This window comes from Calliphora vicina, chromosome 5, assembly GCF_958450345.1.
Source record: "Calliphora vicina chromosome 5, idCalVici1.1, whole genome shotgun sequence".
NCBI classification, from domain to species: Eukaryota; Metazoa; Arthropoda; class Insecta; order Diptera; family Calliphoridae; genus Calliphora; species Calliphora vicina.
Window position 1 is genome coordinate 22,216,798 of NC_088784.1, and position 13,984 is coordinate 22,230,781.

Genomic DNA, 13,984 nt, shown 5'->3' on the forward strand with positions numbered 1-13,984 from the left:
TCAGATATAATGCGAGTTAGTCTGTCGTTTCGATGTTTATTATTTAGTGATTACAATTCCTAGTAACTACACCCTTTTCCATTGTATTTCAGAAGTTTCTAATTGTATTTGAAACAATTTTAAATGGTGTAGTTATTCGGGGTTGTCATAGAATTCAATCATTGTCAGAAAGGGTTTTGAAAACGACTGAAAAAGTACATTGATCCTGTGAAATTAAAAGTTATTCGATCTTGAATTAAATTCTTTATCGATTAAACAAAAAATTACATTGGATTTCATAAGTCAAATGTAGCTTTTTTGTCGTTTTTTCAAAACCGATTCCGACCATGATTGGATTCTATGACAACCCCAATTAAAAATGCGGGATTTACAATAGTTGGCGTATCTTATGAACGCGGTTTTTGTTTTTAATAACTTATATGTCATTTTGATGGGTACATATCTGTCATTTATTCTCACTTAGTTATTAAAAATTATAGTGTAAATAACAATTTTTTTTATACCAACAAAGCGTCATATGCGTGAAATTTTACAATCCTTTTTTAATTTGGAAAAAAGTGCCGCTGAAGTGCACCGATTGTTTGGTGAATGTGTTCAATTGATTTCAACGTGCGAGAGGTGGTTTGTCTGATTCAGAAGTGGAAGACAAATATTGCCCAGGCCAGCCAAAAAAAGTTTGAAGATCAAGAATTGGAGATATAACTCCTTGAAGATGGTTGTATAACTCAACAAGAGCTTGTAAAATCATTGGGAGCTACTCAAGCAGCAATTTCAAAATATTTGCGAGCAGCAGTATTCATTAAAAAGCAGGGAAAATGGGTATCATACGAATTGAAGCCGAGAGACCTTGAAAGACGATTTTGCATGTCCGAAATGATGTTTTAACGCTAAAAGAAAATCATTTTTCCACTGAATTATTACTTGCTATGAAAAATGGATCCATTACGATAACCCGACGCGTAAGAGATCTTATGTGAAGTCCGACCAACCAGCTGAATCGACAACAAAGCCAAATATCCATGGCGCTAAGGTAATTATCTGTATTTGGTGGAAGCAAAAGGGTCGTATATATTATGAGCTGCTGAAATCTGACCAGACCATCACACAGAACCTGAACTGCAACTGATTCGTTTGAAGCTAGACATGAAATCGTAATATTTCATCATGGCAATGATAGGCCACATGTTGAAATACCAGTTAAAAACTATTTAGAATGAAGTGGAAAGTTTTGTCTCAACCGCTTTATAGTCCAGACTTTTTCGATCAATGCAAAACGATCTCTGTGAAATATGCTAATTTGTTATTGGCCTCAAAAGAAGAGCAGTGCTTTTGGCTCGGAATCCATATGTTGCCAGAAAGATGGGAAAATGTCATAGCTAACTATGGTAAATACTCTGAACGAATTTGTATTGTAAAAATGTTTCTGTAGTGAAAATTTATGTATACCGTCTCTGTGGGATACACTTCACTTTGGAACAGAGTATCCGATATAGACTTCATTCGTTCTTGGCCTCAAAAGATGAGCAGTTCTTTTGGATCGGAATCCATATGCTGCCAGAAAGGTGGGAAAAGGTCATATTGAACGAATTTGTATTGTAAAAATGTTTCTGTAGTGAGAATTTATGTAGACAGTCAGGCATAGTGGAGGACTGTAGGAGAGTTCTTGAAGAGTTATTAGTACACTAATCAATAAGATTGTGTTGGATATCAGGGCACTGTAACATACAGGGAAATGAGGTAGCGGATGAATTGGCCAGACATGTATCATATCTGGACCATGGTAATATGGACCGGTGTGTAACATCTCCTATTTTTCACTACTACAGGCTAATATTTGAAAGATAACGTGACTCTACCAACCAATCTTGAAATAGTTAGACGAATTGTCAAGTGTCCAAGAAATGTTGGCCAAAACTGGATGCAAAGGCAACCAAAACACTAATTGGGTTGGATAGTTGTAGTCTCAGAATAGAAGTGATAACCGGTCACTGTTCAATTGGGGCCTTTATAGGTAAATGGGATAATAGCATACAGGATTGGGTTGGGTAGATGTAGTCTCAGAACAGGAGTGATAACCGGTCACTGTTCAATTGGGGCCTTTATAGGTAAATGGGATAATAGCATACAGGATTTTTGTAGAATATATGGGGATGCAGAGGAATTGAAGACAGTAGAGAACATTATGTGCAGCTGCCCGGGACTTAAATGTCTAGGTACCAGAGCCGAAAATGAATCATTTATTTTTGAATTAATTCGCGAATTATTCATACACTGAATTAGCAAATTTTTAATTAATTCTTTTCACACAAAAAAATTAATTGAATGAAATTTGAGTCAATTCAAATGAATTGCAATTCATTTCCAATTCAAATAAATTTGTCAAATGAATTTCAATTAATTTCCAATTCAAATGAATTTGTAGAATGAATTGCAATTCGTTTCTAATTCAAATGAATTTGTCAACGTGAATTACAATTAATTTCCAATTCAATTGAATTGATTTTGAATTAAAAAAATAATTAGCAATTCATTTCCAACTCATTTGAATTGAATTGATTGAAATAGATTTTGTAAGTAAATCTACAGTAAACATCACTGTCGTTTTGTTATTCAACTAATTTTGTATGTAAAAGACAACAAGTATTACTCTCATTTTGTATATCACCTAGTAAAGTCCAAAGACAAACAATTCTTAGATTTGAAATTCCCATGATATACTGGAATTGTCTGATAACGGCAGAATATAAATTGAATTATTAGGTATCGACGAAAATCCTATCAAAATGGGAAAAATTTTGTTTATTTGCTAAAAGAAACTTAAATTTGTGTTTTTATCAAACAATAATTTTTTGTTTAAATAATCTCATATTTGTATGTTCTGGAATTTTTTTTCAATAGAATTTTAAAGATTAAACAAACACCATGTTTTCTATGATCAGGAGCGGATCCAGGAAAAGGCTTTTCAATTTGTGTACTGAATATTTTATTTTTCATTCCCCCTAGATCTGCTCTTGTTGTTGTAGCAACAATGTTTGCTGAGTTGACAGCCAGTGAACTCGGGTCATTCCGGTGCGTAGAACCGGCTGTCGTGGGAATGATCTGCTCTTGAATTTGATTGATTGCAACTCATTTCTGATTTCATTCATTTGAATCGCAATTCATTGTTCCAATTCATTGGAATGAATTCAAAATCAATTCAATTAAAACGAATTGGAAATGAATTGCAATTCACATTAACAAATTCATTTGAATTGAAAACGAATTGCAATTCATTTTACAAATTTATTTGAATTGGAAATAAATTGAAATTCATTTCTGCCTAATTCGTTTGCATTTCTTCAAATTTCAATCAATTTATTTTTATTGTGAAAAGAATTAAAATCAAGAAAGAATAATTCATTTACAGCTCTGCTATGTACTAGATTCCTAGAAATGGCTGTAAATTGGGTGACATTCTAGGTTTTATCAGGGGAATAGGTTAGCTATTTAAAGGATATTCTACGATGAATTCAAATCTGTAACCACTTTCACCTTTTTTACGCAGATTTGGATTTTTCTATTTGTTTCTCCTTTTGCTAAATGTCTATAGGGGTTGTCATAGAATCCAATCATTGTCGGAATCGGGTTTGAAAACGACAGAAAAAGTACATTGGTCTAGTTTTATATTCGATCTAGAATTAAATTCCTTATCGATTAAACAAAAAATTACATTGAATTTCTTAAGTCAAATGTACATTTTTTGTCGTTTTCAAAACCGATTCCCACAATGATTGGATTCTATGACAACTCCGATACGGGGTTAAATCTGCAATAAATATCACCTATAATACCAAAAATACAATTTTATAAAAAGGAACTGAATTAATTTAACATTTGTTTACCAAAAAATAAACATATTCTAATAAATTTAAAAAGGTTGCGATATTTCCTTCGGAATGGTTTCAATTCCGTAGTTTTTATTCCGTTCGATTTCGTTTTACGTTCTTCAGAGTCCGTGTAATTTATTAATTCCAAAAATATTTAATAATATTGTATTTCTGATTTTAATTTGTCAGGGGTTTTCATATTAAAACAAATGTGAAGGATTTGGTACAGAAATTGATTAAACATTTCAGAAAACCAAATAATTATAATGAAATATCAATTCCACTTTGAAAACTGAAAGCGGTTGCATTCCGAAAGAAATTTTCGTTTTACTTTTTGTGAAGAAGCAAAATACGGAATTAATTCCACTTTCGATCGGAATGGAATTCTTTGGCAGGCCTGTATACATAACTTTTGTTGATTTAAATTAAATGGAAGAAATAATAGTAGTAATTCATACCGGTTTATACTCCAATATATTTGACTGAGATGATAATTTAGCAATTTATAACAGGAAAAAGAACTTTAAAAAGTTTAACAAGAAAATACAAGAAACTATTTTTAATTTACAAAAAAAATATCGTGGTGCTCTGGTTTGTTCACCCCTGTAGTATAGAGTATGTTTAACGAAAGCTTTTTTTATTGAAAAAAGCTTTTTGTCAACACACAGAACCATACAGAGTAACACACAGAGAGAACACTTAAAACTGCTAAAAAAAGCTCCTAAAATAATTATTACACATGTGACAGCTACAATAACAAAATATAAGATATTTTTACAAATACATTTGCAACATTTAAGTTTTTGACATTTTAATTTGATTTCAAACAATTGACTTACCTCTCTAGCTAGTCTCTGAACATATGGTGAACTCATTCATACCTCGTCATATTATTATTATCTCGCCCAGTTTGTAGTTGTTATTGCAACCAAAAATTCTATAAGAGGTAAAAAGTAAGTAATTAATCACTTGATAAAAAATACTTAAGATTATTCTTTCTGGAACAAATTAAAAAATTGCTTAATAATTTTTAGGAAAATCTTTACCAAAAATGGCTGAAGTTAGCGGTTTATCTAACTCGGAAGCTGATGAATTATGCAAATCGGCAGATCCCTCTACAAAGGTGTGATTTAGACAAATATTTTTTTATAACTATTTTGTTAAATTAAATTCCATTTTCTTTTATTTTTAGGATTTCCTTTTCCAACAGACCATGTACCGCATTAAAGATCCCCGCAAATCATTGCCTTTCTATACCGGTGTTTTGGGTATGACTTTGTTGGTGAAATTGGATTTCCCAGAAGCTAAATTTTCTTTGTATTTTATGGGGTTGGTATAAAAAGTATAGTAGGTATTTGTTACAGTATTTTATAATGGGTTTCTTTTTATGTTTAGTTATGAAAATCCCGCTGATGTCCCTAAAGATCAAAAGGAACGCACTAAATGGGCCATGTGCCGTAAGGCAACAATTGAATTAACTCAGTAAGTTTAAAGACTTTGTACCCACACGCACCAACAAGTGTAAATCGATTGGTTTTTATCTTTTGCTTAAGAAAAGTTTGTTGAAGAGGGTGAGGCGTAAAATGTGTTAAGAAATGTAGGGAAAGATTTTTTGTAAAGATATGAAATGAGAAATTTATTATTATTTACTTCTAAAGTAATGTAATGAATTATATTTTTGAGATTGGTTGGTCTTTATTTAAGACTTATATTAGCTGCATTCGTAGGTATTTATTAAGTCTTATATCTCCTTCAATTGTAGGTCTTTATTTGATATTATCAGGCCTGTCACACATTTTGTTCGGAATGCTTTCAATTCTGTAGTTTTTACTCTGATCGATTTAGTTTTAGGTTCTTCAGATTCTTTGCAATTTATTAATTCCAAAAATATTTAATAATTCTATATTTCTGTTTTAAATTTCATAACGTTTTTTATATTAAAACAAAAGGAAAGCTTTTGGTACAGAAAATGATTAAAAATTTTAGAAAAACAAATAATTACAAAGAAATATCAATTCCAATATGAAAACTGAAAGTGGTTTCATTCCGAAAGAAATTTTCGTTTTACTTTTTCTGAAGAAGCAAAATACGGAATTAATTCTACTTTCGATCGGAATGGAATTCTGTGACAGGCCTGTATATTAGCTGCAAGAATACATTCAATTTTTAAGGCAAAAGAATTCGAATTTCAAAAAAGTACCAAAAAGATTTCTAGTCTTTATTGATCTGAGCCAGATGCATTTAAAATTGTATTTCTATGTGTATTTATTTAGGAGATATACATATTCTACGGGGACTATTTTTACCCCTTATGGCCACTTGGGTTTCGAATTTCAAAAAAAAAATAACCAGACACCGGTCAGCTCTTTTTTGGATTAAAGGCGGACACATTTAAAATATTCACCCCTATCGCGAATCAATATTTCACATGAAATATTTTCCCTTTACCTTTTTTCGTTCATCAACTGTGTTCACGTGAAAAAATTCCCCTTGTTGTGAAATTTTTAGATGAAATTTTGTAAATAATAAACAGCTGCTACGAACAAAATCAACTATTGTGAATGTAAAGTTAATCGTGATATTCCCGATAGCAATTTTCCCTTCGAGGGAAATGGATATTTCATGGGAACAAAATTTCACATGTTATTGCCGATAGGGGTGATTATTTCTAGGTTTATTTGTTTTGTAGATATAGAGGTACTGGTTTTATCTGGTTTTGCCGAATTTATCCACCTTAATGACCAAATTTCCAAAAATCCCTTCTTAAATTAACCAACCCATTACCCGAATTTCAAGTTTAAAGCTTTGATGAATGAATCAGTCAGTCACGTTACCCTTTTATATATAGCTCATTTGCTGCAACAACGTTATAACTCAAAATCCGTGTTTTTTTGAACGGAGTAATACAAAATATGCGCCATTCTATAGTCACCCATATCGCGAATCAACATTTCACATGAAATATTTTCCCTTTTCCTTTTTTCGTTCATCAACTTTGTCCACGTGAAAAAAATTCCCCTTGTTGTGAAATTTTTAGATGGAATTTTGTAAACAATAAACAGCTGTTACGAACAAAATCAACTATTGTGAATGTAAAGTTCATCATGATATTCCCGATAGCAATTTTCCCTTCGAGGGAAATGGATATTTCATGGGAATAAAATTTCACATGTTATTGCCGATAGGGGTGAGTATTTCATATACACCCCTATCGCGAATCAATATTTCACATGTAATATGTTCCATCTTCCCATTTTTCGTTCATCAACTTTGTTCACGTGAAAAAATTCCCCTTGTTGCGAAATTTTTAGATGGAATTTTGTAAACAATAAACAGCTGTTACGAACAAAATCAACTATTGTGAATGTAAAGTTCATCGTGATATTCCCGATAGCAATTTTCCCTTCGAGGGGAAATGAATATTTCATGGGAACAAAATTTCACATGTTATTGCCGATAGGTTTAATTTCTGAAATCGCATGTAAAATGTCATAAAATATTCAAAGCCGATGGCAAATTCACAGGTCCATTTCTAGAGATAATTCGGTCACCAAACGTTTGGCTCAATGGTTTCACGAGCTATATGGCTTGTTTCTCCTCCAAACAAATCACGAATCATTTGCCTGTAGCGTACGCCATTCACGCTATTGTTGGCACCAGCTTCGGATTTAAAGAAAAATGGGCCGATGACGCCTTTGGCATGTAAACCGCACCAAATAGTGATATTTTCGGGATGTAATGGAATCTCAAGAGTCTTAGGAGGATTGTGCTCTCTCCAAAAATGATAATTCTGCTTGTTTACATACCCGTTAAGAAATGAGCCTCATCGCTGAAGATGATTTGACGATAAAATTCTGGTTCAACTTTCAGCTGATTCTCAGCCCATTCACCGACCATACGACGCCATTGATGGTCAGCTGGCTTTATTTCTTGCACCAGTCGGATCCTATATGGATGTAGGATAATTTCTTTCCTCATAATCCTCAAGCTATAACACCATTACATCCAAAAAAGAATATAAGGGCCTCATTTTTTCCATGTTTAAAACCCTTTTCCCAGTATTCTTCATACAAATTGCTTAGGTTTCTGAACGCTTGGGTTTATAAATTGAGTCCCTAACTGTTTGGTGCGCTTTATGGGCCGGTGGAATCATTGGTCCATATGTCTTCACATATAACGATGGTCAGAATGTTACAGTCGAAGTGCGGTATAAAGACAAGCTTACTTTTTCGTGCCTCAATTGGAAGGCATTAGTATTGCAGACATGTGGTTTCAGCAGGATGGTGTCACACAGCTCGACATACAATCAATTTACTGAAACAGTTGGCTGATGAATAATTTAAAAAAATGGAGCTTTTAACTGGCCAACTCGTTCATGTGATTTGATGCAATTACATTATTTACTCTGCGGATATGTAAAGTCCCCAAGGTCTATGCAGATAAACCCGGAACGATCGATCACTTTGTAGTGAACATTCAACGCGTTATTGCCGAAATGCAGCCTGTTACAGCGAAGGGTGTGTGAAATTTGGACCGCGGCGGCCACTTGACCGAAATCATATTTAAACAACATTAAGGCCATAAAATTATCTAATTAATAAAGCCAATAGGATGGATATTTAAAACGTTTTTCTCTGTTTTATTTCAATTTAAAGTTCACCGCCTCTTTATTAGCTTCAAACCTTTCTTTATATAGTCTTACAATATTAAATACTGTCATGTATTATATTAAACGATTTTCTTAAAATGATTTTTTTCTATATTCTAGTAATTGGGGCACTGAAAGTGATCCTGATCAATCTTATCATAATGGAAATTCGGATCCCCGTGGTTTTGGTCATATTGGTGTTATGGTGCCCGATGTTTATGCTGCTTGTAAAAGGTAAATTCAAGTGTTTTATTGCTTGACACTTTACAATTCCAATTGTATTTCAAAAACTTCTAAAATATAAGCAGAATTTTCTGAAATATTTTAAGAAATTTTCTGAAATACATGTATAAACTTCTGATATACTATTGGAAATGTTGTAGATTTGATCAATTTATTTATGGTATGTAATAAATATTGAAAACTTATATATTTCTTTTCAAATAGATTTGAAGAAATGGGCGTTGATTTCGTTAAGAAGCCCGATGATGGACGTATGAAGGGTTTGGCTTTTATTAAGGATCCCGATGGTTATTGGATTGAAATTTTCAATGCCAATACTGTCTGCTAAGTATTGAATATTTGAATATATGGAATTGAAACAAAATACTGGATATTTTTTTTACGCAAAATAAAGATTGATATTTTTTACACCGAAATTCTTTACAAAATGTTTTTTATCTTCTATATATCAGGCCTGTGACAGAATTCCATTCCGATCGAAAGTGGAATTAATTCCGCATTTTGCTTCTTCAGAAAAAATATAACGAAAATTTCTTTCGTAATGAAACCACTTTCAGTTTTCGAAGTGGAATTGATGTTTCATTATAATTATTTGGTTTTCTAAAAATTTTAATCAATTTCTGTACCAAAAACTTCACTTTTTTTTAATATTAAAAACGTTGTGAAATTAAAATCTGAAATTCAGAATTATTCACCCCTATCGCGAATCAACATTTCACATGAAATATTTTCCCTTTTCCTTTTTTCGTTCATCAACTTTGTTCATGTGAAAAAAATTCCCCTTGTGAAATTTTTAGATGGAATTTTGTAAACAATAAACAGCTGTTACGAACAAAATCAACTATTGTGAATGTAAAGTTCATAATGATATTTCCGATAGCAATTTTCCCTTCGAGGGAAATGAATATTTCATGGGAACAAAATTTCACATGTTATTGCCGATAGGGGTGATTAAATATTTTTTCAATTAATAATTTACACGGAATCTGAAGAACCTAAAACGAAATCGATTGGAATAAAAACTACGGAATTGAAACCATTCCGAACAAAATGTGTGACAGGGCTGCATATAAAAATGAAATGGTCCATGTATGTAATGGCATCACGTGAGAACGGCTGGAGCGATTTGGCTGATTTTTTTTATACGATTCGAAATTTTCAGGAGATGGTTTGTAAAGAAAAAAATTCAAAAATTCCGGGTAAAACTCGGAAATTCTTTTTTTTTGTGAGTCCAGTCAACTGTAATAAAAAAGCCCCTAAAGTATGCAGTACAAATTTAGATATTTTATTTGCAAATAAATAAGAACAGGCAGGTGTATGTGGGTTGGAGAAACTTCAAGAACTAACATTAGTAAATGCTACCGGGCGAAGCGGGGGCGATCAACTAGTTTGTAATAAAATAAGAATTTTTAAATTTTTGTTTAAAGAAAAATATTTTTTAATTAAAAGAGTTTTAAATAAATCAGAAAATTTCAAGTTAAACTGCTTTTCTTTGCCCCTTTATTTTGTTAAATAGTGAATTTTATTCTGTGTCATTACTTAATTATTACCTTTCACGCATTACCTACTATATTCATATGTATATACATACGTAAATATTTAACCTACTATGTATGTAGGCACTTGTCACAAATTTTGTAAATAATGGTTAGTTTTAATGGTAAACAAATAAAATGTCTAAAACTGAATGAAACATTTTGTGTTATATATTTGTCTAACAAACTAAATGATGAAATTGTCCAGGTTTTGTTTACATTGAGTGCTTGTCATTTTAACTGCTACTCTTGTACACTTAATTTACATTTAATAATTATTTACAATATTAAATAAAAAAAAAGAGAATACAAAAAGGTGATAACAGCCATAAAGATATTTAATTAGGGGATAATGGGAGAGATATAAGGCACTAATAATTGGTTCAGGGTTTTTCCTGTTACAAGGCATTTCAAAATAAAAATTTTTAAATGCAGTTTGTTAGATATTCTGATAAAATATTTTTTAAAAATTTATTTTAAAACATATTTTCCACGGTTCTGTAAACCCAGAAGTTTCCAAAAACCAATACATGACAATTTAGTGTCCTGCATATACATACCCTTCACCTTCGTGAGAAGGGTATATATAAGTTTGTCATTCCGTTTGTAATTTCCACAATATAATTTTCCGACCCTATATAGTATATATATTCTGGACCCTTATAGATAGCGGAGTCGATTAAGCCGTGTCCATCTGTCTGTCTGTTGAAATCAACATTCCGAAGCCCCCAAATAACTTACATACATGATTCATACATCAATATCTCCGGAATTCTTCATGATCTGTTGCAATTTAAAATCGAGAAAATCGGTCCACAAATGGCTGAGATATAAGGACCAGGACAACCTCGATTTTTGACCTATATCTGGATTACTAATATAGACCATATGGATATATAATGATAGATATTTCAAAGACCTTTGCAACGACGTATATAAGATCATAATAAGTTGAACCTACAATAGGTGTTAAAATCGGAAAAAATATTTTTTAAACCGAATTTTATTTTTTCACCAAAGATTTTTTTAGCTAAAAATTAAAAAAAAAAAATTTTAAATTTCAAAAATTTTAAAAAACCATTTCGAAAAATTTTTTTTTCCAAAAAATTAAAAAAAAAACTTTTGGAAACAAAAATATATTTTGTTTATCTAAAAATATTAAAAAATTTTATTTTGAAGTATAATTTGGTGAAGGGTATATAAGATTCGGAACAGCCGAATATAGCTCTCTCACTTGTATTTATTCCAAAACTAGGTGATCCAACAGACGTTGTCCTGTGCAAATTAAAAAAATGCTTTTGTTCGATTTGTGAATTTGTGAGAAGCGGTTTGAAATAGGTAAAAATAGTTGAAAAGAAAAAAAAACGTATTGTTGAATGATAATTTTTATTCATATAAGTTTGGGTTATGTTTGATTTACATTTGATTTTAAAATATGTACAATTATGGTCATAGAGAGACTGAGAGACAAATAACCTAAGTCTGTTTTCAAAAACCTAAGACTTGTAACACCAACTTGCAATGTAAATCAATGTACATATTTTGAGTTTTTATATAAAAAATCGATTCTTGGCCAGAAATATGAGTGATCACAGATCGAGCTCCTTTTCTTGATTAAACGCTTATTGGCCAAGTTATTAGCGAATTTAGATATTTTGAGTTTTTATGTAAATAAAATCGATTTTTGGCCAGAAATATGAGTGATCACAGATCGAGCTCTTTTTCTTGATTTAACGCTTATTGGCCAAGTTATTAGCGAATTTAGATATTTCGAGTTTTTATATTCAAAAATCGATTTTTGCCCAGAAATATGAGTGATCACAGATCGAGCTTCTTTTCGTAATTAAACGCTTATTGGCCAAGTTATTAACGATTTTAGATATTTTGAGTTTTACGCCCACTTATGATATCATAAGTGGGCGTAAAAGTTGGCGTGGTCAACCACTTTTTTCCGTAAAAACCTCAGTTGGATTATGACCAACATTTAAAAAAAAAATTTGTCTAAATCGGTCCGGCCGTTCTCAACTGATGCAATTACCAACGAACGACATTTGATTTTTATTTATATAGAAGATGTGAAAAATCGAAACAGTTACTCGGATTTGCTTTGCAGAACAGGTCCGATTAAGGGATTTATTAAATAGGGCAGCATATTGTTACGAAATAGTATTTGAATTCAAATATACCAATTATAATATAACCTTTCTATTTCTGGGGACTTCTAAATGTGGACAATATTGTTTACCGGCCGATTAACAGCAGTTAAAATATAGAACGACAGCCGGTTCTACACACCGGAATGACCCGAATTCACTCGGCCAAGGGCTGTCAAATCAGCAAACACTGCTGCTGCAACAACTGTGGATATAATTAACATAGCTGTGGAACATACAACATTGAATAAAAGCTTTGAATTGATCATTGTAGAAGTGGAACTTTCATGAAGCTACTCGAAGGAAGATGGCGCTGTGTATAAATAGTTAGTTAGTTTATGATAGGCGCTGTTAGAGTTAATCTGCATTCTTGTACATTAAACGTGCATTTGTATAAAAACACAGAGTGACTATTTTAAACTGTTGTCATGTAAATTTTAATAAATAAAGAATTGTTACAATTTTAAACTACTAAACTGTTTTTATTTGCAATCGAAAGTATCCGGTTTATTTAAAGGAAATAAACCTCCGTTTTTATACCCTTCACCTTCGTGAGAAGGGTATATATAAGTTTGTCATTCCGTTTGTAATTTCCACAATATAATTGTCCGACCCTATAAAGTATATATATTCTGGATCCTTATAGATAGCGGAGTCGATTAAGCCATGTCCGTCTGTCTGTCTGCCTGTTGAAATCAATTTTCTGAAGACCCCAGATAACTTCGGGATCCAAATCTTCAATAATTCTATCAGACATTCTTTCGAGAAGTTTGCTATTTAAAATCAGCAAAATCCATAAATAACGGAGATATGAGCAAAAAACCGGGACAACCTCGATTTTTGACCTATATCTGGATTACTAAGTCATTAATATAGACAATATGGATATCTAATGATAGATATTTCAAAGTCCATTGCAACGATTTAGATAAGGCTATAGTAAGTTGGACCTACAATGGGTCAAAGTCGGGAAAACTGTTTTTTAACCCGAATTATTTTTTCATACATTTTTTTCCAAAAAAAAAAATTAAAAAAAATATTTTTAAAAAATTTGGAAAAAACTTTTTTTAAAAAAAATTAAAAAACAATTTCAAAAAAAAAAAAATTTAAAAACAATTAAAAAAAAAATTTAATTTTGTTTCCTAAAAATATTTAAACAAATTTATTTTAAAGTATAATTTGGTGAAGGGTATATAAGATTCGGCACAGCCGAATATAGCTCTCTTACTTGTTACTTTTATTTTTCTATAAAGTATCAAATATTTATTTGATTTTTATTTATTATATTTCATTTAGCATTAGTTTGATTTAGAATTTTGTTAGCTGAAACTTTTCGTACTCCATTTGATTTTTCTGAATTAATATCATGCTTTTATTCGTCTAAAATTAAGTGAAACTGGAATGTAGACAATTGGCAACAATATGCATTAAAGGGTTAAGCCACTAAACTGCTTTTATTTACAATCAAAGGTATTCGGTTAATTTAAAGGAAATAAACCACCGTTTTTAAAAGGTAAAAACGTAACAATATTATTTGTA

At 31.4% G+C, this 13,984-nt stretch overlaps 1 protein-coding gene across 1 annotated transcript; it reads left to right on the forward strand.

Moving 5' to 3' along the window:
• The first annotated feature begins 4,769 nt into the window (after window positions 1-4,769).
• On the forward strand, window positions 4,770-9,173 carry Glo1 (Glyoxalase 1). Its single transcript, XM_065512106.1, has 6 exons — window positions 4,770-4,819; window positions 4,901-4,989; window positions 5,059-5,195; window positions 5,262-5,348; window positions 8,635-8,748; window positions 8,962-9,173. Exons 2-6 carry the CDS (start codon window positions 4,918-4,920, stop codon window positions 9,083-9,085), a joined length of 534 nt encoding a protein of 177 aa, XP_065368178.1. The 5' UTR covers window positions 4,770-4,819; window positions 4,901-4,917; the 3' UTR covers window positions 9,086-9,173.
• Window positions 9,174-13,984: the final 4,811 nt, after the last annotated feature.